General features: G+C 34.7%; 3 protein-coding genes across 4 annotated transcripts; all 3 read right to left on the reverse strand.

Moving 5' to 3' along the window:
- Window positions 1-1711: 1711 nt before the first annotated feature.
- Window positions 1712-9288, reverse strand: LOC145595229 (uncharacterized). 2 transcript variants are annotated; one of them, XM_081651612.1, is made up of 14 exons: window positions 8966-9283; window positions 7829-8717; window positions 7603-7732; window positions 7402-7525; window positions 7226-7324; window positions 6834-7139; window positions 6634-6741; window positions 4665-4736; window positions 4496-4582; window positions 4117-4188; window positions 3949-4035; window positions 3333-3440; window positions 2545-2613; window positions 1712-2112 (listed from the first exon to the last, which is right to left on the reverse strand). In XM_081651612.1, exons 1-14 carry the CDS (start codon window positions 9200-9202, stop codon window positions 2035-2037), a joined length of 2466 nt encoding a protein of 821 aa, XP_081507738.1. In that variant the 5' UTR covers window positions 9203-9283; the 3' UTR covers window positions 1712-2034. The 2 variants fall into 2 exon arrangements, 1 of the variants encoding a protein (XP_081507738.1); XR_014102928.1 differs by lacking the exons at window positions 1712-2112; window positions 2545-2613 and having other exon boundaries at window positions 3949-4039; window positions 8966-9288.
- Window positions 9289-10997: 1709 nt separating this feature from the next.
- LOC145567846 (uncharacterized) lies at window positions 10998-11561 on the reverse strand. The gene has a single exon (XM_081627255.1). It carries the CDS (start codon window positions 11559-11561, stop codon window positions 10998-11000), a length of 564 nt encoding a protein of 187 aa, XP_081483381.1.
- An 11803-nt stretch (window positions 11562-23364) lies between these two features.
- On the reverse strand, window positions 23365-24502 carry LOC145567862 (LIM domain-containing protein WLIM2b-like). The gene is made up of 5 exons (XM_081627277.1): window positions 24368-24502; window positions 24078-24180; window positions 23929-23945; window positions 23747-23836; window positions 23365-23649 (listed from the first exon to the last, which is right to left on the reverse strand). The coding sequence occupies exons 1-5, from the start codon at window positions 24500-24502 to the stop codon at window positions 23365-23367; spliced, it is 630 nt and encodes a 209-aa protein (XP_081483403.1).
- Between the last annotated feature and the right edge of the window lie 1075 nt (window positions 24503-25577).

Consider the following 25577-nt stretch of genomic DNA (forward strand, 5'->3'; position numbering starts at 1 on the left):
GTGGCTAGGAGAAGGGCAACACGGTGTTTGATGAGACATACCTTGAGTTTATGCACATTGAGGCCAAGATAATGGTGAAAGAGTTGCCGGTTGATCCACGTGAAACGGTGATGAAAGACACGGTGGTTTTGGAAGAAGATAGAGGAGAAGTTTGTGGTGTTTGTCAAGAGGAATTTGAAGTTGGAGAAACGGTTTCGGGAACTACATGCATGCATAAGTTTCATGGGAGTTGCTTGTGGATGTGGTTGTATGATCATGAGACTTGTCCTTTGTGTAGGTTTATTATTTTGCCTTAGAATTATTACTTGAAGTTTAATTTGGTGTATTGATTTAGACCGATTGTGAATTATTGATGTTGCAAAATTGCAAATCCAATGTAATAAGATTTGATTTTTGTAATTTGTTAGAGTAGTAGTATTTATTACAAGTATAATAACAAAGTTAGATAGATATTGAGCATATTGTATGTATGTAATACTCTAATGCGTATGCTTCTTGATGAATCTTGGTTTAATAAAGATGTTTATTTTGATAAATCTTTAGAAACCAATTATTAGGGTTTCTTTATTTGTTTTTTTTTTATTTTTATTTTTAGATCAGGGCTGTTCCTTAAATTTGTGTCTAATTGAGGAGTTTTGAGATAGGTCACAAAATTAATATGTTAAATAAAAAAAATAATATGGAGTACAAAATTTAGGAGACTTGAGATGCAAGCAATACAAAAATTGAGGATAAGATTTTTCCTCAATAATTAGGAAAAAAAAAATCAAAAAAGAAAAATTAAGGGGCTGGCCTTGTGTGGGGTGAGAATAATGGAAAAGGGGTGGCCGAGAATAATGGAGGGCGAAGGGGTTGGCTTTGGGTATGTGGGTTGCGTAAAATATTTGGAGTAGGTTAGTAATTTAGGATATTAGGGTTAAAATAAGCCCAAAATCATAAATGATTTGCCATTTAATGAAACAAGGACAATGTATAGAGTTTTTTTTTTTTTTTTTTTTTTTTTTTTTTTTTTTTTTGACAAAAAAGGACAATGTATAGAGTTAATTACATTAAAAGTGTCACTAAAAACTATGGTCTAAAAAAGTTTGTTTCCAAACAATATTCTATGTAGTAGAATACTAGAATTACATACGTGCAAAAGTTTCATGGGTTTTGCTTGTTTATGACAAGAGTAGTTATTTACCAAGCCGCTTGGTATAGTGAAAAGGAAAGCACCTTCCAACCATGAAATTGGAGGTTCAATCCCCACTAGTGACAATTTAGGGGAGTGAGATTCCATTATCTTCCTGCACTCTTCCAAACTGTCTAGCCCGCTAACCCAGACCGAGAGACCTGTGAGAGGTTCCGACCCAATAGGACCCTTCCCCTTACCAACCCAAAAAAAAATATAGAGTATCTATTTTGCTATAGAAGTGAAAGTGGTTTTTTTTGGGACAAAGTTACACACTAAAGAAAAAAAAAAAATCTTGAAGTCACTGATCGAGAAAAAAAAAACACTTGAAGTCACTGATCGAGTATGGATGGAGGAATTTATATTGAGCTTAGAGTATGGATGGAGGAATTCCCAATTGAAGTCACTGATCTTGTAATGGCAGATTGCCTAGTTGAAGCTTAATAAAATTTCTTTGCTTCCTGTCAAAAAAGGAAAAAAAAAATACTAAAAAAGGAAACAAAGTAGCTGACACTTCATTCGTGATTATATTACGGAATATAAAAAAAAAACCTATATAAAAAACATTCTTTATTTACATTCGTGATTACCGAATATAATTTCAATGGATGATGGTTTCTGTTGATTGGTATTGTTCGTATAGTTGGTACAGCCTTACAGGTAATATAAGATCCTATAGCAGATTAGCATGTACTCGTAGATAGTATAAGAACCAAATTATCCCAATCCCAACTAAAATTTTACAATTAACAAATAAACAAAAAGGTTAGGGAGCCCCAAATTAAGAGAAGAGATGAAAGCATATAGAATCGCCGATTGTGGAAGGAGAGAATGTACAAATTGGAGGTAGAGGCTGATCAAAATCATATCTCAACTCTATTTGTGCAATTGAGAATCGCCGATTTCATCTCTTCTTTATCCAGTGACGCTTGAACCATTAACTACAAATTTCAGGGAGAGAGAATTAACATAGTTGCAATCAATGAATCAACAGAGCACAAATTTATCAAAAAAAAAAAAAAAAAGATTATTGATACTAGTCATGGAAAATCTTAGAATGACAATCATTTTATTATAAGAAGCTAAGATAAGATATAAGATGCCACATAAAAAATTGGAGCAACTTCCGAAAATTGACATAATTTTCAGAAACTAACGATAAATGAGGCAGGCAACCCTTAAAAAGTGTTTACGTGCCAAGCAATGAGCCTAAATCACCTGTAGGAGGCATATTTCAGTGGACCAAACATGAAACTAACAACTATCTGATCCCAGCTAAAAGGATGGAACTGCCACACCCAGGGAGCAACAAGATTACGAGAGTCTGATGTTAAGAGAAACACTACATAGCAACAAGTTTGAACATTAATTACCTCCTGTACTTTGTTTCCAGATCGAGCTAGTAGCTTGTACTCGTTTTCGAACATAGATGCCATATAAACCTGAAAAGAAGAGTAGATGGAGTCATGGAGATATAAGACCACGAGAGTGATTGATAGCAAAAGCTTACTCAAGAAGACAAAATTGTGGACTTAGATAAAATGTCCCCTTTTTTGAAGGGCTTGATAAATACATACTACCTCCGTTACAAGTTATGTGCAACGATTTGACATAAAGCAGAGAGGGAAAATGTCTAATCGTTGCACATAACCTGTAACGGAGGTAGTAAATAAATTGTCCCAGGAATTTTGAAGATTTTAAGAGCACAAAAATTGGAGCATTTGCCTTTTCTGACAGTGCACATAACTAATCTTCCTCTAAATGACATATTGACATTACATACTATTCGACGGACATTTGATATGTTTACCTCTTGTGAGAGTGCACAAGACTATTTTTTACTACAAATGATGAATCCACAAACAGCAACTTATATATTGATGACATTTAATTCCCCAAACAAAAAAGATGCAATGAAGTACTCAGTAAGAAACAAAGAAAATAAATATGTAGCAGCACTATGTTTAATGTAAACTACTTAAGTCCTCAAGGCCCTAACACTATCATGGTAAATAGCTGCACATATGGCTCAAGGACCTTCACTCTAAGATCTCATTTTAAGTGACTGGCAAATGATCACATATTTAATTCATAGAAATGTGATTTATGTGAAAGACGCCTATTACAATTGAGATAAATATTGACACCTCATTGAGCTCACCTGAAATGTGGGTGCCAAACCAGGACTCAAGAAATACCGGCCCTTGGTGACTTTCTGAACACCATCAATTGCTTGCAGTTCTTTAAAAAGTAAATCCACCTCAGCCCACTGGTTAATAAATTCAAGAAAATAATGTTAAAGTTCGACCATGACCAAACTAAATGCCCATAAACACTTAAGCTGTGAATCAATAATTCAATAAAAGGCAATAATTAACTTCAGCATTATGCCACAAAATATGCATATTACATCCATCTTGATTCTACAAGGGTTTAAGGATTTATGTTGATGACAAAATAATTTCCCTAAGCAACTGCAATTTATGAAATTAACTTAGCCAAGATTAGTAAGTTATAAATTCTGTTAATGACTTATGGCTTCCTTCTCTACAAAGAATTTTAACTAGACAAGCTCAAACAAAACAATATTAACACTTTTCAGGATATACTACAGGACTAGTCCAATAACCAGCTTTTTAAGACAAGTACTCAATTATGAAAAGCATTTTTTGACATGTGGGTAAGACTATGGATTCCCGAGAAGCTAAGGATATGGAGATATTTGCAATATGGCAGCACAAATTGGCAAAATTAAGGTAAAACATGAAGACACAAACCTCTGAGTCAATTTCTGCAGCATTTGATCCCCCACTGCAGCCATTATTTCCAACTATGCATTCTAATGCCTCATTCAGAGGATCTGGCTGCCTCAAGAAAATACAAGATAAGATCTGAGCAACAAGCAATTAGCCTAAAACAGAATAGCAATAAGAGAGCATGCTTACTGTTATCTCCTTTAGGGACAAGAAAATGCGCTCGAGTTGAAAATCTAATTGAAAAACTTTAGCCTCCACAATCTGCAACCAAAAGCAGCCTCTTCAGGCCTCAACAACAACAACAACAACAAATGCCAAGCAGAAAATTTGATTTAAATTGGGATTTTGTCTACATTAAACAATTTATTCTCAGTTGGAATTTGCTCATTTAGACAGGAAGCCCCAAGTAGGCTACTAGCTATGCAAATTGCTAAAATAGCTGTTTCTCGAGTTTGTAGAATACTAGAATCTCTACAGGTTGAAGCATGAGTTTTCAAAATCCAGATTACATGGTATGCCTTATATACATTAACATGCATTTTTTATTATAAAAGGCAAGCCTCCTTACCTGGCCAATCTTAAGGTATGATGCAGGGTCTAGTGTGCCATCCCATGTTACTTCTGTCTGATGTATTAAAGCAGGTACTCCTTCAACCTAAAAAGCTCATCTCATTACCAGAACATTGATTAAATGATTCCTCAGAATATTTATCTACACAAAATAAGTTATTCCATACCTCAACAAAGATACCAAAATAAGTTATCTTCTTTATGCAGCATTTCACAACATCTCCCACACTAAGCTTTGCCTACATTCAAAATGTACAGTAAATACATTAAAATTTAGTTTTAAGAGAAAAAGGTTGGCAATCAATCATTAATCATTTTATTACAAATCTATGTACAAAGCGTATATCCTTTTCTAGGACCATATGCTTAAATCATCTCTATTTTGCAACAAAAATTCCTGCACATAGAAATTTATGACTGCTACCCTCTATTAAGCGAATTTAATATCCTGTCTTATTACAAAAAAAAAAAAAAGAGTACTTCTTGCCATGGAGGTGAGAACATCTGAACATGTATGCAACCTTATTTCAAGCAAGAAGAGATTGTTTCCCAAAAGAGGCACACAGAAAAATATGAAGTAATTGTTGTAAAAAGGATAAAGGTAGTAATAAAGGGGTAACAGCAGGTGTTATAGCCAAAAAATAAAAGCAATGTACCACATGAAGTCTTAGCAGAGAGTAATCAACAGATTCAACACAATCCAACATTACATAGTGTGTAATTATTAAACAGACTGCTATACTGTGCCGTCAAAACATTACTTGCTCCCAAGGCCAACAAAGGCTCCTGGGAGGTCACCTGATCAAGTAATACTAGCCAAGCATATCAAATTTCAGAGTTTGCATGAAAGCAATCACAGTTGCTTTCTTGTCCTGCAGTCTGACAAAATTTCATACTAGCCGTTGGAACACAGTTCATCTTTTCTGCCCACTAAGGGTATACTTGGATTAAGGTCAATACATTATGGGGATGATATAAGTCATTAAGTCAAACTAAGATAATGAAGGTGATAAGCAATTAAGTCAAACTAAGATAGGGAATATGTTAGTATGAAGGGAAAGGAAGAAAGATAGAAATGATTACCCTGATATTGGGTATAGCACTTACCCACCTCCAACCTAAGATAGCTATTACAAAAGAGGGTAATAGTTTCCCCCTCTCTCCTTTCTTGTTGCACTTTTATTACTTCATCTTCCTTACAAACAACCTCTTCTCACCTTTATTTTTGTCTTTGAGTTTAACTACACCATCACGCATTATTTTCAATCTAAGCATGCCCTAAGGGAAGCATAGGATCCTCTATCACAGATGAAAGACCTAATAGAGTTTATAAGGTTGCTAATTATTCAATGCAGCCCATCTTCATTAATTGAGCTGGTCTCTTTACTAACATTATACAGACAGCCTATAGCTCGAAAGTTGAAAGTATGATGTCTACTGGGCTACATGAAGACACATAAGCTGTCAAAGAATATTATGAATAGTTTGCACTTCACTTTACAAGTACAACTAGTCAACTACTTCATGGCTAGAGTCACTCTTGCTATTATGTCATCTCCACAATGGCTGGGTTATCCTAGGCTCCTAGCTAATTTGCATAATGATCCTCTAACCTTATCAGAAAACCCTTTCCCCCACCCTACAAGTACACCAAAATACAGTCTGTAATATGACATTCTATGACCTTATTCAGAAGATAACAGCACACAGTATCTGTAGCTGATAGATTCATCCCATTTAACTATTTAAGATCCACAATATGTACTAATCTGCAACACCACAACAGGTGAAGATGATAAAACTATAAATCAATTTAACTGCTGGGGGAGGCGGGTGTTTTGCACTAAGTCAAAAGGCTAAGATAGTAACATAAGATAAATGCAATCATAGATCTTCTCATTATATAAAATTAGCTTGCATGAATATCACACCTACCATAGGAAAGCCCATATATATGGTACCCTAAAGGAACTTCCCTAATCACAGTTTGAATTAATATCTAGGTCACTGATGTCAAAACGTAGTTTTTAAACACATGAACATTTGATCTGCTGTAAAGGAAATAAGGTTGCGTTAACAAAATGAAAGAGCCAAATGCATATTCATATATACAAGGAAGATGGAAAAGCTCACTACCATGAGGCTTCTTTTTTTCTCAACTGTTTCTTCCTTTTCCTTTGGCCTCATAGAAAATATAAGCTTCCTGGACTTCCTATCAGCCAACATGACATTGACTCTGATATGCTGCAAAGATGCAATACATTATAAATACTAGATTTTCATGAATCTAAGCATATGCACAGAAAAATGCTGAGTTCATGGTAATTTGATCAAACCTGACCAATATATGATGACAAATAGTGGATCTTCTCTTGGTCATATATTTTCAAAAGATCTTCCAGTTCCATATCAGCAGTAATTTCAAGTTTTTCTTTTTCTTTATGACTGGCTTCTAGAACTGGTGAGGACTCAAGAGAACTGGTCTTTTTAAAAACATCATCATTTCCTATAATGCCTAAATGTTGCCTGTACTTGGATGGATCTAAACCATTTCTTCTCAACCATGACTCAAAAGCTAAGAACTTCCACTTTGCTGCCAGGTTTCGATATGGCAAAAATCCTATTAACGACCCATACGATACCTGAAAGAGGAGCCAATACATGTAAGATAAAAACATATATAGAAAACAAGGAAGAACGAATTTGTAAGCTTCAGTCAAATCCATACCACAAATCCTCTTGGACTGCAATTAATTAATTCCACATCCACCTTATCTCCAAGATTAAAATGATGCTCCAATTGTGTCCAAGCAGTCTCTTCCGTGGCCTACAAGAGCATAGAGGATCAGATCTACCCCCATTAATAGGGGTTAATTATAACCAGTGGAACATAAGAGATCTAACCTTCAGAGGCTGTGGCTGAGACAATTCTTCCTGGACACCTTTAACATCGAACCTTTCAGGATATGCATGAACCGTGCTCTCTTGAATTGGGTAGGATGATGTTTCTTTTACAGATTGGTCTAATCTATTATTTAAAACCCTATTAGCATATTAAACTTGCTAAGGTTAAGAAACATGTGGAAAGTAACCGAAATTATATACCTTTTTGGTTTTCCTCGTAGAGCAGAATCAACAAAGAACTGAGAGGCAGTCTCTGTTACACCTGAGGATTTACTCACCCCGTCTCCATTCCCTGAATTTCCAGCATCAGTCTGCTCAAGGTTCTGAATTCCTTGAAAATAAATACTTACAAGCATTAATAGCTAGTCTTCGGCAAATACCTTCAACCTAGAATAGAATGCAAAATCAAAGGAAATGCATTATGTACCAATCGAGGAGATCTCTCCCGGTCCATCTTGCTTTGAAATCAATTCGCCTCCAAATTCTAGAAACGTTTCAGTATAATCCTCTAGCATATCGTCCATTCCATTAGGCATAGAATTGCTTCCAATCCCTTCAGTACCCTGGGGCACCATGGCTTGGGGTTTCTCCAATAGCATTTCTTCACCAAACCTAGTCAAGCTTTGACCTTCATCATCCATATTAGACTCAAATTTGTTTGCTGATTTGTTCAGAAGTCCACCATACACTGATCCATCTCTTGAACCATTTTCATTTATACCGCCATCCTCATTCGCCTCACTCATGTTAGGCTTCTTTAACAATGTCATCCCACTAAAACTCTCCCTCACTGGTTCTGTCCTCATTGACAATGTCAAATTCGGCTTAATCTTCAACCTCGATGAATTATACATTTCATCGTCTTCCTCATTATATACGCTTGGTTTTCGTAATATAACATTCGGAACATTAGACTTACTAACACTACTCATCGTACTTCTAATCGACTCACTTGGCCTCTTTATCTCAGGCAAATTAGAATCATCCTCACTATTCGTTTTATTTCTAATCGACTCACTTGGCCTCTTTATCTCAGGCAAATTAAAATCATCCTCACCACTCGTTTTATTTCTAATCAACTCACTTGGCCTCTTTATCTCAGGCAAATTAGAATTAACCTCACCACCTCCTACAACAATCCCTTTCTTTGGTACTGGTTTGACCAAATTCAACCCATTGGAAACTTTTTTCGACCCAAGCTTCTCTGGCACATCAAATGGAACCTCTTTCACTTCCACTATTTTCCCTTTGTTTCTATAAAAATCCTTCTCAATTTCGACATAAGATGCATCCGGGTTTAATTTCCTTCCCTTTATCTAAATCACCAACCACATAAACAAAAATTCAAGCAAATTAACCAGCAGAAAACCCATATAAATACAAATTTACTCTAACTAAATATTTCAATCAAAACATATCAGAAAACCCATAATCATGTCCATGCAACAAATTCAATAAGCAGTAAAACACATAAATTACAGCAAAAATATGAAGCAAAACTCAATATTATGAAGTTCATACAAAAATTGCAGAAAAGGGAGTGTAGATAAGGTTGAGAATTGACCTTAGCTAAAGTAAGTTTAGGGTCTTCTCCCAACATTTTTCCAAATTTAAGCTCCATTAAGTCCCATTGATTGAGCTTTTTATCATCAGTAGGGTCATTTTTAGAGGCAGAAACTGAGAATTTCTTAGGGTTAGTAAGAGTGAAGGATACCCTTTTAGTAGAAGAAGGTAGAAGAGGAGAGAGAAAGGGGCGAGAAAACGATGGAGTTGGCGTTGAAGAGAGAGAAAGTTTTTCCATAGTTGAGATAAACTTAGATAATGTTGATGAAGTAGAAGAAGGTGTTGCAGAAGAAGAAGAACATTTGAAAAATTGTTAATTAAGCCCAGAAAATTGTTGAAGGGGAATAAAAGGAACGGCTAGAGAAGGGAGGGAGTATGTTTATCCGCCAATTTGGAGACGTGGCGCCTTATGATTTGCACTTCTTAGAACAAGATCTTTTTCTACTCCCTCCGTCCCAAAAAGAACGACCCATTTGGCCAAAATTTTGTCCCAAAAAGAATGACCCATTTGCATTAAAACACCACCAATTTACAACAATATTTGTGCAAAATTAGCTTCCCCATATAAAAATTTCATTTTCCATGTTATTTTATTACTTTCTCTCTCTATTTTTTTACAAACCCCATGTAAATTTATCTTTCCAATATACTTTTACTTTTTTTTACTTAACTTCCTTAATACCCGCGTAATCAACCCAAATGGGTCGTTCTTTTTGGGACGGAGGGAGTACAATCTTAGAGTTTCATGTCATGGTACTTGATCAAGACAGGCCCGACCCGTTGACCCGTCCCAATTTCAGGCGAGCTATGGAAATTTTAAAAAAAGCCCAAATATGAGTTGAGCCTGACCCGTCTTGATTTTTTAAACGGCCTATGGACAAGCTTTTTTGACTCGGCCTAAAAAGCCCACTAAGTCCAAATATAATTTACGAGTTTGGACAAGAAGTATATACATTAGGGGTGTTCAAATCCGGGTACCCGGGTTTTCGGGTAGGTACCCGGGTTTTCGGGCCGAAAACCCGGGTACCCGGAGTTTTGGGTACTTGTCAATTTGTCCCATGTCCCGACCCGAATATCTTGGGTACCCGGGTTCCGGGTACCCGAATTATTCGGGTCGGGACATAGGGTACCCGGATCTTTTTTTTGATAAAAAAAGTCATGAAATGAAAATAATCCAGTAGAAAAACATATCAAAGACAATAATAATCTTGTTGTCAAAAAAAAAAAAAAAAGACAGTAATAATCTTCATCCATAATTTCTTATCAGTATAATTGAATAAAAATAAGTTATACAACCCCAACAATATCAAATCTATTGATGAATAATTGAGTATACTAATCCAACACAATGAAAATTAATTTACTACTAATTGAATTGTAAAACACTAAAACCCATATTAAATTGGGTAAACATATTCATCCCTAATTAACAAGTATACTCCATGAGTAACTTACTTACTTGTGGGTCACTTTCCACAATGGTGAGCTAACTCACGAAGAGGAGAGAGTGTGTTGTGAGTTACTACTAACTCACCACTGTCATGCTAGAGCACCCACAATGGTGGGGTGGCTCACAATTTTCTCTTCCCTACTTTTCCCCCTCCACATCATATTCTACTATCTTGAGTCACCTTCTTAAGTCACTCCCTTTATTTTTCCTACAATGGTGAGTAACCCAACCATTCTCTCTCCTACTTTTATCAATACTCCACCATGTTTTGTCTCTCTTACCAATGAAGTTTATGTTTAATTATTCTTCTAATAAACATATTAGTCGAACTAATAATGACATCTATAAGTTCTTGAATTTGTCATTAATTTAGTTTACGTAATAATTATCAAAGTATTCGTAATAATGACATGATTAATTTAAATATTATTAAAAAAAAATATTGAAGACTTAACTATTATTACTCATAAAATAACAATATCACATTTAATTCATAGACGGAATTGAAAAGAACACGGGAAAACATAACAATGAAAAAAAATAACATTACATAAGAAAATAATTATCCGACTACTTGATATCGTCACTCATTACCAAAACGACTCCATACGTGCTCAACCAAGTCTTTTTTCAATGACACATGAGTCTCCCTGTCTCGGACATTATTTCTATTTGCCATGTAACCCGCTAAACTGAGATTACGTAGTCGTCCTTCTCTCACAGTGAATGGTTGGTTAATATATTGGTTTGAAGATCCGACTATATTTTGAGGTTGATCAGCGATAAATTCATATGCATCATAATGCAAATAAATCTCTCGCTCATCTTCAACAATCATATTATGCATGATAATGCATGCCATTATAATTTTCCATAGGATTTCTGTAGACCATGCGAGAGTTGGTTGTCGTATTATTGCGAATCGAGCTTGTAACACTCCGAAGGCACGCTCAACATCTTTGCGATAACTTTCTTGCTTCCTCGTAAATAATCTTTGCTTAGCAGTTTGTGGAAGCTTGATGGCTGGGATAAATGCTGCCCATTTTGGATATATACCATCTGTAAGGTAGCATCCCATATTGTATCTATTTCCTTTCACATTAAAACTCACCTCTGGGGCTCGACCTTCACAAATATCATCGAACATTGGCGACGTTGGAGGACATTTATATCATTTAGTGAACCAGGTGTGCCAAAAAAAGCATGCCATATCCACAAGTCTTTGGAAGCAACAACTTCTAAAATTATGGTCGCAGTTTTACTTCTTCCTTGGTACATTCCTTTCCATGCACGTGGACAATTTTTCCACTCCCAGTGCATGCAGTCAATGCTCCCCAACATACCGGGGAATCCACGAACATTACTTTCACAAAGAAGTCACTCTACATCTGAAGGTGTTGCCCTCCTCAGGTACTCTTGTCCAAATTTAGAGATAACCCCTTCAACAAAGTGTTGGAGACAATCTCTTGATGTACTTGCCTCGATTTTGAGGTATTCATCAACTGCATCGGCTGCTGTACCATAAGCCAACATCCTCATTGCCGCAGTGCATTTTTGAAAAGCCGAAGCACCAAGTCTTCCAGTGGCATCAGGCCTTTGTCGAAAGTATTCGTTACTTTCGCTTAGCTCCTCAACAATGCGCGTGAAAACGTGTTTACGCATGCAAAATCTTCGACGAAAACATATCGTCATTATAAAAGTGGTTTGGGACTGAAGTAGTCGTTATATAACCGTGTATCAGCATCTTCACGATCTCTTGGTACGTACCACCTTTGCTTCTCAGGACCGGGAGTGAATGGGACCTGAAAAGTAGAGGTGACAAGGGGGACAACAGCTGAATTGATCACTTCCTCAATTAATTCCTCTTCCTTACGCCTCTGAGTAATTGATTCGTGCCACTCAACATAGTCGTTCACCATATAATCGAAAATGCCATAACTTGATGAACTAGATGAATTTGAATCATAATTCATTCTTCGGTATATATGGTAAGAGTAGTGTTTAGTGTGAGGCTGTTTTTGTGAGGAAGGGTATTTTTGGTTGTGTGTTGAACTACAAAGTGAATAGGCCTTATATAGAAATTTGTAAATGATTTTAAAACAATTACAGATGAGATAATGTATGGGCACAAAAAAGTAGAAGATGAGATTTCTGATAAGGTTTTCAGATTTCTATCCAATTACAAAAAAAAGAATGTATTGGCACACAACTCTAGATGATGAGATGTTCAGATCATTCTGATCATATATCCTGATTTCTATCCAATTACGAATTATTATATAGGCACGCAACTCTAGAAGATGAGATTTCTGATAAGGTTTGCATATTTTCATCCAACTGCAAACCAATGTTTGTGCCCATATCTCTAGAAGATGAGATTAAAGAGAATGACTTCAATTATATTTAAATAGCATTAATTAAAACAAGTTTTACATATGCTTAGAAAACAATTGTTAAATCATACCAAATGAACGACAACATAAATTAAGGCAAACATTGAAGAAGCTTAAACTAACTTAAAATAATATTAAACTAACAACATGAATAACTAGCCTAAAAGGTGGCTGAACTCCTTTATCAATTTCTGAAATAGTTGTTGGTCATCCGCAGAGAGGTTTGGTTTTGCAAGTAGAACACTAAATAACTTGAACCTCTTTTCCTCCTCTTTCCTCTTTTTCTTCTCAACATCTCGCTCTTTTTGATAATCCAACATTTGTTGCGCTACATCAGCGCGCTTCTCATCAACACTTTTGTATTGCTCCTTCATCACATTCATCTCTGATAGAGCTTGAGTAAACGAATCTAAACTACTAATTCCGGAACTAGCTACATATTTACCTTTTCTTTTTGCCTTTTTCACCCCATCTGGACGTCCACGCCGACCTACTTCCGTTGGAGTATCTGGTTCTGATCTTTTGGAGCTATCACTTTCACTAGTATTCGGCACTTGCTTGTTTGTTGGCCTCCATTTATCAGATTTTTTTAACACATCCCATATACTGATTAAAGTGAACCGGGCTCCGTTACATGATGCACTATACATTTCTTGAGCTTCAGTCATGACATTGTAAGTGTTGGTACCACTTGCATTTCTACGTTGTGCCGCAGCATAGCACCCAACCCATAGGTTCACATCTTTGTTTATTATTCTACCCCTACGACATTTCATAGCTCTCAAGGTTCTGCGGCGGATAGTGGAAGAATTGTCTTTCCTGGCTTGCTCATACAAATCATATATGGATTTCCACATCATAGCCAATCACTGATCAGTTGCTGTCTCCGGATCTTCAATCGCACATTCTATCCAAGCTGAGACAAGTGTGTCGTCTTCTTGTGCACCCCACTTTGCATTTGACGAGGTGGTGTCATCGTCATTTTCATCATCATTGGCATTTCTTTCAGGAGGAGTTTTGTTGCTACTTCCATCTCCCCCGGGAGTTGTTGGACTATTCTCCACTTGGTTCCAACGTGTTGAGACACTGGGAACATTAAACCAGAAGAAAAATTTTGGGGAATTTGATTCATGAATTGTTGTTGGAATTGGTTAGAAAATTGTTGTTGAAACTGGTTAGGAAACTGTTGATTAAGATTTATAATTGGTCGGTTAGGAATGTTATAATATAACATTCTTTGAACATTTTGATTAGCAAGACCATTTGGATCAAAGTGGAGATTAACTTGAAAATTTGGAGAATTGGAACTAATTTGGTAATTTGGATTATTTGGGTTATTTGGGTTTTGTGGGGAGTAGAAATTATTTCCTTGATTATTTGGAATATTAGGATCCATAATTAGGACTACTATTATTTTTTTGGGTTTAGATAATATATAACTTAGCTTTTGTGGGTTAGTAGAGGGATGGTAAAAAATTTAAGTGTGAATAACATAAGTAATTTGGTCTCTTTTTATAGGCAAAAATATAAGAAAGCCGTTGGATTTTTTTATTTTTTTTTAAATTCAGAGCAGATTTTTTTTTATTACCGTTGAAAGTTTTTTAAGAGATAAAAATTACTTGAAAAAAAATAAGCTCCAACAGCTATAAAATCAATGGCTACAATTAAATCAAGACAAAAGTAAGTGGACACTTGGCGAAAATATGGTGGACCGCGTCCTCCCTGACGCGCGTCAGAAATTTCAGTTTTTTTTTTTTATTTTATTTTTAAAACAGTCAAAACGATACCGTTTTCAACAATAACTGGCAAAAAAAAAAATGAAACGCAACGTTCTTTTTTCGCGTGGGCCGAGACATTTGGTGACTTGCCAGAGAGGGCATCCCCATCAAATGGGTAACTCATGAGTCACCTCTTACAATGGTGAGGTAGCTCAAATGGAGGAGAGAGAGAGTTGTGGGGAGGATGCTCCCTACCATTGTGGGTGCTAAGGAATCTATCACTTTTCATACCTTAGAGCAAACACAACAATTTAACCACAACCTTTTGGTTATTACTTCTTTTATTAATTTCTCTATCTTCCACCTCACCTATAACCATTTTTATACCCATTTAATAATCAATGTATCCCAATAATTAACCACAACTTTTTGGTTATAAATTTTCTCTCTTACTTTTACCCAATCATACCACACAATCCCTCTCTTTCTCTCTCCTAATTTTACCTAACCCCACCAAGGACAAATATTAAAAGCAAAAAGTAGTATTATTTTAATCTATAACCAATGTTAATAACCGGTTATTGTTGTAACCTGGTTACTACACTTTTTCCACAAAATTTTCTCTCTCCTTATTTTTTTTACTATATTTCCACTTTCTCTCTCATAATAACAAAGCAATGTGGTTATCCAGTGGGTATGCTCTTAGAGCATGTACAACGGTGAGTCAGTACCCTCCTCAGAACTATCTCTCACTTTTTTTGAGTTAGCTGACCATTGAAATATCTGACTCATTACTTACTCACAGTATGAGGTAGCAACGTCTGAAGCGGCACTGAGTAAGCGTGAGTTGCTGACTTTCTAAACCAAAGAATCTGATTTTTTTTTAGGTCCAATTATCACATGACACTTGTCATGAATATTGCAAGTTGTGTTTGATGTTTGCTATTTGTGTTTGATGTTTTCTGTAGAATGCAACGACTATATTAATTTTTAACAGTTAGTATTGCTATAATGCTCCAACGGTAGTTTCTCACTTCATTTAAACATATTTCCAAAAAATAATTTCACCAACGGTATAATTATAATTTTATCTATAAATAGAGCCTAGTATTGATATAGTTTCTCACCCTTAAAATTTCACTCTTCTTTTTTTCATTATAAAAATAATTTGTGATTATGGATCTTAATAATCCTAATTACGGAAGTGGTTCCTCTCAAAATAATCCAAATAACCAATCTTCCAATTCTCCAAATTTTCAAAGTAATTTTCATTTTGATCCAAATAACCCTTATAATCCAAATGCTCAAAGGATGTTATTTTATAACATTCCTAACCAACCAACGCATCCAAACCAACAATTTGTACAACAATTCCCAAATCAATTTCCAAACCAAAATTACACCCAACAATTCTCAAACCAATTTTTAAACCAAAATTTGCAACAAATTCCCCAAAATTATCCTTCTGGTTTTATGTTCCCAATGTCGCAAGTAAATGGTGTGAACCAAATAATTCAAAACAGTCCAGCAACTCCCGAGGGAGAAAGAAGCAGTAACTTAACCCCACCCGATGATCCTAGGGTTCAACAACAAGCCAATGATGATGCTGATGGTGTTGGTGATGATGATGTTGTTCAAGGTCCCCACGGGAGCAACACTAATGTAAGGGCAGAAAAATGGGGTGCAAAAGAAGATGATGCCCTCGTTTCGGCTTGGGTAGAGTGTGCAGTTGAAGATCCAGAGACGGCAACTGATCAAAGTTTGGCGGTAATGTGGAGGAACATAAAATCCCTTTATGATCAAGCTAGAGAAGAAAATCCATCCACCATGCGCCCTAGAACTTTAAGATCTATTAAAAGTCGGTGGGCAAGAATAAATAAAGATGTGAGTATATGGGTTGGTTGCTATAGTGAAGCAAAAAAAAGATATATGAGTGGTACCAACACTCATGATGAAATGACCGAAGCTCATGAAATATATAGAGGAACATGTAATGGTTCACGCTTTGGTTTAATTGGTTGTTGGGAGATGTTGAGAGAGTTAGACAAATGGAAGCCAATAGACCTGGATTTACCTTCTAGTGATGGTGGCAATTCGAAAAGATCAGAGCCAGATACTCCAACTGATGAAGGTCCAAAAACTCATACTTGTCGCCGTCGTCCTGACGGGGTGAAAGCATCTAAAAGAAAAGGTAAATCTGTTTTCAATTCTGGAATTCAAATTGGGGGTAGTTCTGAAATTAAAAATTTAGAGTCGTTTACTCAAGCCCTATTAGAGATGAATGTAATGAAAGGTCAACACAAAGATGTTGATGAAAGGCGAATTGATGTAGCAGAACGTATGCTAGAGTATCAGAAGGAGCGAGATGCCATCAAAGCTCGGAAGAAACAAGAAGAAAAAAGGTTCAAGCTATTTAGTGTCCTTCTTGCAAAACCAATTCTATCTGAAGAAGAAAAAGAAATATATCTAAAATTAAAGCAAGAATTTGCACATCTTCTAGGCTAGTTTAAATATCAATTAAGGTAGTCAAACTACATGTGTATTATTCTAGTTTTAATTGATGTAATGTATGTTACTTATGTTGCTTTAACAATTTCCTTTGTAATATTTTGTTGTTTTTTCTTAATGCATTGAAGTAAATGTTTTAATAAATATAATTGCTCTTTGTTTATTACCCAATAAATTATATCTTGTAAATAATAATAATATAAAATTAGCTCAATAATGAGAAATGTTGTAAAATATGACCGACATGCAATGCTACATTGAAATGTCACATGTTGACAAGAAATCTGTAAGCAATAATATCAGAGAATCTCATCTTTTACTGTTTTGTGTACCCATACATTGAATTGTCATACAAAAGAAATCTACAAACCTTATCAGAAATGTAATCTTTTTGAGTTGTTTATCCATTCAACGAATTACCAATGTAGAAAATCTGTAAACCTTATCGAAAATCATATCTCATATATCTACAAACCTTATCAGAAATAGTCATTTTTTTTGAATTATTTTAGAAGTTATAAATAAGGGGATACACTTCATATTTCAATACATAAATATAAGTATTATTTCTAAAAAAACAAAATTCTCTCTTCCTCTTTACAAAAAAATATTACAAAATGAACTCTGATTCAAATTCTTCTAGTTCATCTAGTTCAGGGTTATTTGATTACATGGTGAACGACTATGTAAAGTGGCATGAATCAATTACCCAAAGGCAAAAAGAAGATGAATTGATCGAGGAAGCGATCAATACAACTGTTGTTCCCTTTGTAACATCAACTTATCAGGTCCCATTCACTCTTGAACCTACGTACCAAAGGTGGTATGTACCAAGAGATCGAGAATATGCTGATATTCAGTTATATAATGATTACTTTAGTCCCCAACCATTGTACCCTGCTAATATGTTTCGTCGACGGTTTCGCATGCGTAAGAATGTGTTCACACGCATTGTTAATCAACTAAGCGAAAGTGATGTTTACTTTCAACAAAGGCCGGATGCCACCGGAAGACTAGGTGCATCCCCCCTCCAAAAATGCACTGCAGCAATTCGAATGTTAGCATACGGTACATCTGCCGATGCAGTTGACGAGTATCTTAAAATCGCATCAAGTACTGCAAGAGAAGGTCTGGCTCACTTTGTTGAAGGGGTTGTAGCTCAATTTGGACCAGAGTACTTGAGGAGGGCAAATATTATGGATACTGAACGACTCCTCCGTGAAAGTTATGCTCGTGGATTTCCTGGTATGATTGGCAGCATTGATTGCATGCATTGGGAGTGGAAAAATTGTCCGCGTGCATGGAAAGGAATGTATCAAGGTAGAAGTAAAACAACAACGGTGATCTTGGAGGCTGTTGCTTCGCAAGACTTGTGGATATGGCACGCTTTTTTTGGAACCCCGGGTTCTTGTAATGATATAAATGTCCTCCAACGGTCACCGGTGTTCTCTGATATATGTGAGGGAAAAGCTCCAGAGGTTACCTTCAATGTCAACGGAAATACATACAATATGGGTTACTATCTTATAGACGGTATCTATCCGAAATGGGCAACATTTATCCCAGCAATCAAACATCCACAAACTGGTAAGCACAAATTATTTACCAAGAAGCAAGAGAGTTATCGAAAGGACGTTGAACGTGCCTTTGGAGTGTTACAAGCTCGATTTGCAATAATACGTCAACCAAGTCTAGCATGGTCGACCGAAATTTTATGGAAAATTGTAATGGCTTGTATTATCATGCACAATATGATTGTTGAAGATGAGCGAGATGGATATTTGCATTATGATGCAACTGAATTTATCAATGACCAACCCCAAAATGTAGCTGAATCATCAACTAGTAACAACAACCAACCATTTACTGTGAGAAGTGGACGATTGGATAGGCTCAATCTAAATGGTTATATGAAAAATAGAAATAATGTTCGTGATGGGGAGACCCATATTGCACTAAAGAATGACTTGGTTGAACATATATGGGGACGTTTCGGCAACGAATGAAGAGATGACAAAAGTCGCTGTTAATGAATATTGTATTTTAAATTTTAATGGATGTCTTTGCTAAATAAACTATGTTATTTATATATTGTATTATTTTTGTACTTTTTATTTCAAAAATTAGAAAAAAAAATTGTTTCAATTTACATACATAAGTGATTATTAATATTGTACTATTTATAATGACTATTAATATTGCACTAAAGAATGTCTAACTTTTTTTAATTAATTATGTAAGTTCAAAAATTACAAATAAATAATAGAGATTAATACATGTTTTAAAAAATATAAAATAAAACAAGAGTGAGAAAGAGAAAATGATGGGGTAGTTAGGAGAGAGAATGGTGAGTAACCTCACCATTGTAGATAAATAAATAAGGTGACTCACACTAGTAGCTTATGATAGTGGAAGGTGAGGTGGAAGATGATTTGGAAAAAAAATAAATAAAAAAGATAGTTGAAAGTGAGGTGGATAATGGTGAGTAACCTCACCAATGCTCATGCTCTAAATAAGGTGACTCACACTAGTAGCTTATGATAGTGGAAGGTGAGGTGGAAGATGATTTGGAAAAAAAATAAATAAAAAGATAGTTGAAAGTGAGGTGGATAATGGTGAGTAACCTCACCAATGCTCATGCTCTTAGAGCACCCACATTGGTGGGCTAGCTCACCATTTTCTCTTTCTTACTTTTTTACTTTACATCATCTCCACATCATTTCCCACTATGATGAGTTACCATTGTAAGTCACTCTTCTAATTTTTCTACAATGGTGAGTTACCCCATAATTCTCTCTCCTACTTTATCAATACCCCACCAATTATTAATATTATTATTTATGTTTTAATTATAGTGATTTAATGTTAACAAATTCAACTCTTTTAATTATTAAAGTAGTCACTACAGTACTTAATTTGATAATATAATTAATAGAAAAAAGGTAAAAATTTACTTGTGAAAAAATATGTCAATATTGCCATATTGGACTCTATTTATAAAAAAAAATTATGACAAACTCAACGATAATTTTTTTTTTTTTTTTTGAAAAGCAATGTAGATTTTTTTTATTAACGTTATAAGATATTTCACCCTTTTAAATCTATACAAAATTTTGGCAAATAATGCATAACGGCTACATTTATTCAAGTGTCATTGTAGTGTACTGACACAAAGTAAACAATTAGGTAATTTTATGCAAAACGTTGTCGTTTCACACAACAAAAAAGCAAAAAAAAATTAACAAAAAAGCAAAAAAAAAATTAAAATAATGAAATTCTTGCACACGGTCCAATGTTGTCAGTTACCTGGAAGAGAAAAGTGCCTCATGGGGTGAGTTACTCACAAGTCCCCCAAAGTATGAGAGAGAGTGTTGTGGGGAGGTTAGTGAGTTACCCATTGTGGGGAGGTTAGAGCACCCACAATGGTGGGGTGGCTCACAATTTTCTCTTCCCTACTTTTTCCCTCCACATCATATTCCACTATCTTGAGTCACCCTCTTGAGTCACTCCTTTTATTTTTCCTACAATGGTGAGTAACCCCACCATTCTCTCTCCTACTTTTATCAATACCTCACCATATTTTGTCTCTCCTACCAATGGAGTTTATGTTTAATTGTTCTTCTAATAAACATGTTAGTCAAAGTAATGACATCTATAAGTTCTTGAATTTGTCATTAATTTAGTTTGCGTAATAATTATTTGTAATAATATCAAAGTATTCGTAATAACGGCATGATTAATTTAAATATTATTATAAAAATATATTGAAAACTTAACTATTATTACTCGTAAAATAATAATATCACATTTAATTCATAGACGGAACTGAAAAGAACACGGGAAAACATAACAATGAAAAAAAAACATTACATAAGAAAATAATTATCCGACTACTTGATATCGTCATTCATTTATTTGGGTTATTTGGGTTATGTGGGGAGTAGAAATTATTTCCTTGATTATTAGGAATATTAGGATCCATAATTAGGACTACTATTATTTTTTTGGGTTTAGTTAATATATAACTTAGCTTTTGTGGGTTAGTAGAGGGATGGTAAAAAATTTAAGTGTGAATAACATATGCAATATTGGTCTCTTTTTATAGGCAAAAATATAAGAAAGCCGTTGGTAAATTTTTTTTTTTTAAAATTCAGAGCAGATTTTTTTTATTACCGTTGAAAGTTTTTTAAGAGATAAAACTTACTTGAAAATATAACCTCCAACAGCCATAAAATCAATGGCTACAATTAAATCAAGACAAAAGCAAGTGGACATTTGGCGTAAAACTGGTGGACCGCGTCCTCCTGACGCGCGTCAGAAATTTCAGTTTTTTTTTTTTAAAAAAAAATAGTCAAAACGGTACCATTTTTTAACAAAAACTGGAAAAAAAAAATGAAACGCAACACTCTTCACGTGGGCCGAGGCATTTGGTGACTTGCCAGAGATGGCATCCCCATCAAATGGGTAACCCATGAGTCACCTCCTACAATGGTGAGGTAGCTCAAATGGAGGAGAGAGAGAGAGTTGTGGGGAGGGTGCTACTTACCATTGTGGCTGCTCTTAGAATACTCGATGCACTTTTTTTTTCTTTTTATGCCAGAATACTATAGGCGACATTTTTGGTAGTTGGATGATTTTGCAGTGACTTTGCAATTACAACTACTCTTTCAACTTTGATGTACGTCCGCTCCACTCTTTGTAGTTACAATTTCTATCACTACCTTCTGATCTTCATGTTTAAATTGCTCTTCTTTCATTTATGCTCCATCAACTAACCATTACTCTAAAGTAATTTCAAGATGTAAGATTCCCCACAGGCCACAGCTCATGCAATGATGTGGTCTCGACTTGATGTCTCTGTTTGTGTTGGTGATTCCATAATAATCAACAAGTGATTGCTCCTTACTACTGGTTGATATAAAAATCATCTGCTCGCACAACAATTTGTAGTCAGATGATATATGGAATAGGGCTGGCAATCCCTGAGCCGACCCGATAGCCCGATTTGAATCCGCCCCGAAGTTACTGAGAGAAACCCGAATCCGAACCCGAACAACTTGAATTCGACCCGATTTGACCCTAAATTCATAATAATATTAAGTTTTACACTATTTTTTATAGTTTCTAAACATAACCCGAAATCTGACCCGAACCCGACCTACTGACCCGAATTGCCACCCATGATGTGGAAGCCAGAGCTACCATTAAATATATGGGATGATTTCTCTTAAATAATCAATTACTCTCTCCATTATCTCATCTTAGATTTGACATTTATCATGACACGTAGTTTTAGATGATAAGTTGTTGTTTGGTTATCAATTGTTATATTAATGCAAAAGTAAATTTAAAAGGAGATATTGGTGTCTTATATATAGTCCGCATTAAAGAGTAGAAATGATATATAGGAGATGGTAGAATAATTTTTTAAAATTGAAAATTGCAAAGTATTGGACTCCTACTTTTTGGGTATGACTTATGAGAGATGTTCAATTTAATAATAGAGTTTTTCCAAAATTAAAAAAATAATTAAAAAAAAAAAGTATATAAACCAATGTGGGACAATTAAAAAAGGAAAGTGTCAAGACTAATTTGAGACAATTAAGGGAGTAATGAATGGATGGAGATATCATATGGAGATGGTGTATTTGTTTAAACAAATGACATTTACGTGAACTGCAAATTGTTCAACTACTAATAGAATTTGTACATGGTTAAGTGTTTGCCTTGCATAAAAATAAGTGTGTAGTAAATATTGTAGATTTGATGAGATGATTATAAATAACTTTTTGATAAATATGAGATAATTGGATCAAAATCTTAAATACAAAGTATATATATTTGTTGAAGTAACATAATTACTAAGTTTATCATACATCCACAAACATATGACATTTGTGGGTACAAATTATACGAAGAACCATTGAAAAGGAATAATAAATAAATTTATTAACTCACTTAAAATTGAACCACATTGAAATTCTTACAACTTACAAAAATACATCTTCTTCCAAATCAAAATATAGCCACAAACTCAAAATTAAAGTACACCTCAATGTCGTTCCAATTCAACAAGGTGATGTTTCACATCCTCTAAGTAAAGAAGTTGTAATACAGCCTCCTATAATGCATAATCCTCAATCAAGTGCAAATTAAAGAACATGATTTTTGTTCTTTAACTCAAATGAAAATTTTGTTTAAAAACTAAGCGCCTAATTTAAGATCTAATAATAACCTCGCGTTACATATGATCTATATAGGTTCAATATAGGAATATGAAATTGCAAAAGCAAACAAAGAGGTTGCATTTGAGGCATACGGTAACAAATCACTACTCTTCTTGTGATGATTCTTTCTCTTTTCCTTGTGCTACTTCAAGTTCCGAAGTTGTATATTGCTTATCTTCTTCTAAAGATGGAGGAGCAAAATTATTTTTCTTCATTGAAATAGAATTTTTGAGGTAGTTATATGATCCCTTTTCCTTAAATAGTTGGGCAAAGTGAGGTTTGCAATACAAATATCCATCTAGAGCAGCATAATTTGACGCAGAAAGGAAGCAACCTCCTTTTGCACACCTAAAGCATGACTTGTGGTAATTTTCTCCCTCTACAACAATCTATAATATATATGTTGTCATTGAATAAACAAGAATTAGTGAACTCGTGCTATTATAAGACTAAAAATTGTTAAGTATAACATATATATTTGCTAACCTTCTCAAGGGGGTATGCAGTTTTCTTACAAGTAGCACATTTGTCTTGGGTCCCAGAAAACATTGATGAAAGCTTGCTAGAAGACTTGCTCTAAAATCACAAACAAGCAAAAAATTTAGATTTTTTTTTATCATAACATACATCATTTTATTAATTTGATGATCACAATATGAGAAGCTTACCAATTCAGGTTTTGCGGCTGTTGTTATACAAGCAAAAACAAAAAAAATGTGTCAGACTATATGCATATACAAGCATATAAATTTTAGAAAACTTATTTCTACAAGAACAACATAATATATGTATAAGAGTTTGTAGAGAAAAAGATTACATGATTGAGACTTATTATTGGAATAAGTGCCGTTTTTCTTAAAATGTTGCTCAAAATGTGGCATACAATATAGATTTCCATCCAATGATGAAAATCTACCGGTCTGTAAAATAAATAATGATGAATTGATAAGTTGTAGTAGATGTACCCAAACTTAAAATGTCATATAGCCCAATATAGGTATCTTGTATATATCATGATTACCTTATCTTGATCATATACATGAGGTTTATGGTGTACTTTGTATAAGAAACATTTAAAATTAAACCTTAATTGATATACGCACTTACCATGAGCCTCCCATTGCAATGGCTGCATTTGAAACAAGTTTTGTGATAAAGAACCCCATCAGCTGTTACCATATCGACCACATACACCGTTTTGTCACATGCCTTACATTTGTCGAGGGTTCCTGTAAACACCATTTTATTTAATCTTCCTCTTCCTCCTCGTAAGATATAATTGGATTATCTTCGAATGAGGAATGTGGAAGAAATATGTTCACAATAATTGTATTCAATGGAAACACTTTGATTATCTTAGACAAAATATTGAGATATAAAAACAAACTAAGTTGATGTAAAAACTAGAGGCCACAAAATCAAACATTGATGTATGGACATTACCCACTTGATCTACCGTATTTTGAGGAGATATAGATATATTTAGAAGATGAATTGTTGCTTGATTAGCTTATGGAAGATAAAGTTAGGAAGACACTAATTTGACCAAATATATTGAAATGTATTAATTATACTTCAAGCTTAACCGTTAATTTAAGATAGTAGAGTATATATCTAGATGAAAACGTACTAAACCAATATAAACTTAATAGTGTCTTGTAAATTCTTATATTATTATTGTCCATAGAAGGTATTGGTTTCCTTTTAGCATCATGCATGTAATCACATATTAAATTACTATGAATAATAAGATGCATATTACCAATTTATCACAATCGGTATAAAATACTTTGAAATCCAATAATTAAAATTAAACAGTGTGACCTTAAGATATTTGATCTATAATATTTTAACAATCTTGTTGTATTTGTTATATTTCTTTCAAAAAAAAAAAGACATTTTTTTTATATTAATCAAATCAGATCCTAAACCTTACAATCCCTTATCATTATTTGCACACCATTTTCTGAAGTCACACCCCTCATATCTATCGACTTCCAATCTTAAAGCAGAAAGGTGCCAACTGAGCCTCGCCTCTTTGCAGAAGACCAACATATGCAGAGTATCCTCCCTTTTTTCCCACATATTGCACACATATCATCAGTTATTATACCCCTGGACATCAGATTAGCACGGGAAGCCACCCCATTACTAATAGCCCTCCACGCAAAATTTTTAGCCTTTGGAGGAACATCTACATTCCACACTAACTTCCAATCAAACTCCTCATTGCCCCTAGAAGAGGTTGCCTTCTCACGCTCTCCCTGCAAAGTCAACATCTTATACGAGCTCTTGACTGTATATCTCCCATCTTTCG

The sequence above is a fragment of the Chenopodium album genome, chromosome 2 (genome assembly GCF_948465745.1).
Source record: "Chenopodium album chromosome 2, dcCheAlbu1.1, whole genome shotgun sequence".
NCBI classification, from domain to species: domain Eukaryota; kingdom Viridiplantae; phylum Streptophyta; class Magnoliopsida; order Caryophyllales; family Amaranthaceae; genus Chenopodium; species Chenopodium album.

Excerpts from the sequence above, each read along its gene's own strand:
- LOC145595229 (XM_081651612.1), bottom strand. The coding sequence starts at position 9,202 with ATGGAAAAACTTTCTCTCTCTTCAACGCCAACTCCATCGTTTTCTCGC. Across the intron at positions 7,526-7,602 it reads CTACGAGGAAAACCAAAAAG|ATTAGACCAATCTGTAAAAG; the intron begins GTATATAATTTC and ends TTTAAATAATAG. Across the intron at positions 7,325-7,401 it reads CTCAGCCACAGCCTCTGAAG|GCCACGGAAGAGACTGCTTG; the intron begins GTTAGATCTCTT and ends ATGCTCTTGTAG.
- LOC145567846 (XM_081627255.1), bottom strand. The coding sequence starts at position 11,561 with ATGTTCGATGATATTTGTGAAGGTCGAGCCCCAGAGGTGAGTTTTAAT.
- LOC145567862 (XM_081627277.1), bottom strand. The coding sequence starts at position 24,502 with ATGGTGTTTACAGGAACCCTCGACAAATGTAAGGCATGTGACAAAACG. Across the intron at positions 24,181-24,367 it reads ATTGCAATGGGAGGCTCATG|ACCGGTAGATTTTCATCATT; the intron begins GTAAGTGCGTAT and ends TTTATTTTACAG. Across the intron at positions 23,650-23,746 it reads CTGCATACCCCCTTGAGAAG|ATTGTTGTAGAGGGAGAAAA; the intron begins GTTAGCAAATAT and ends TATATATTATAG.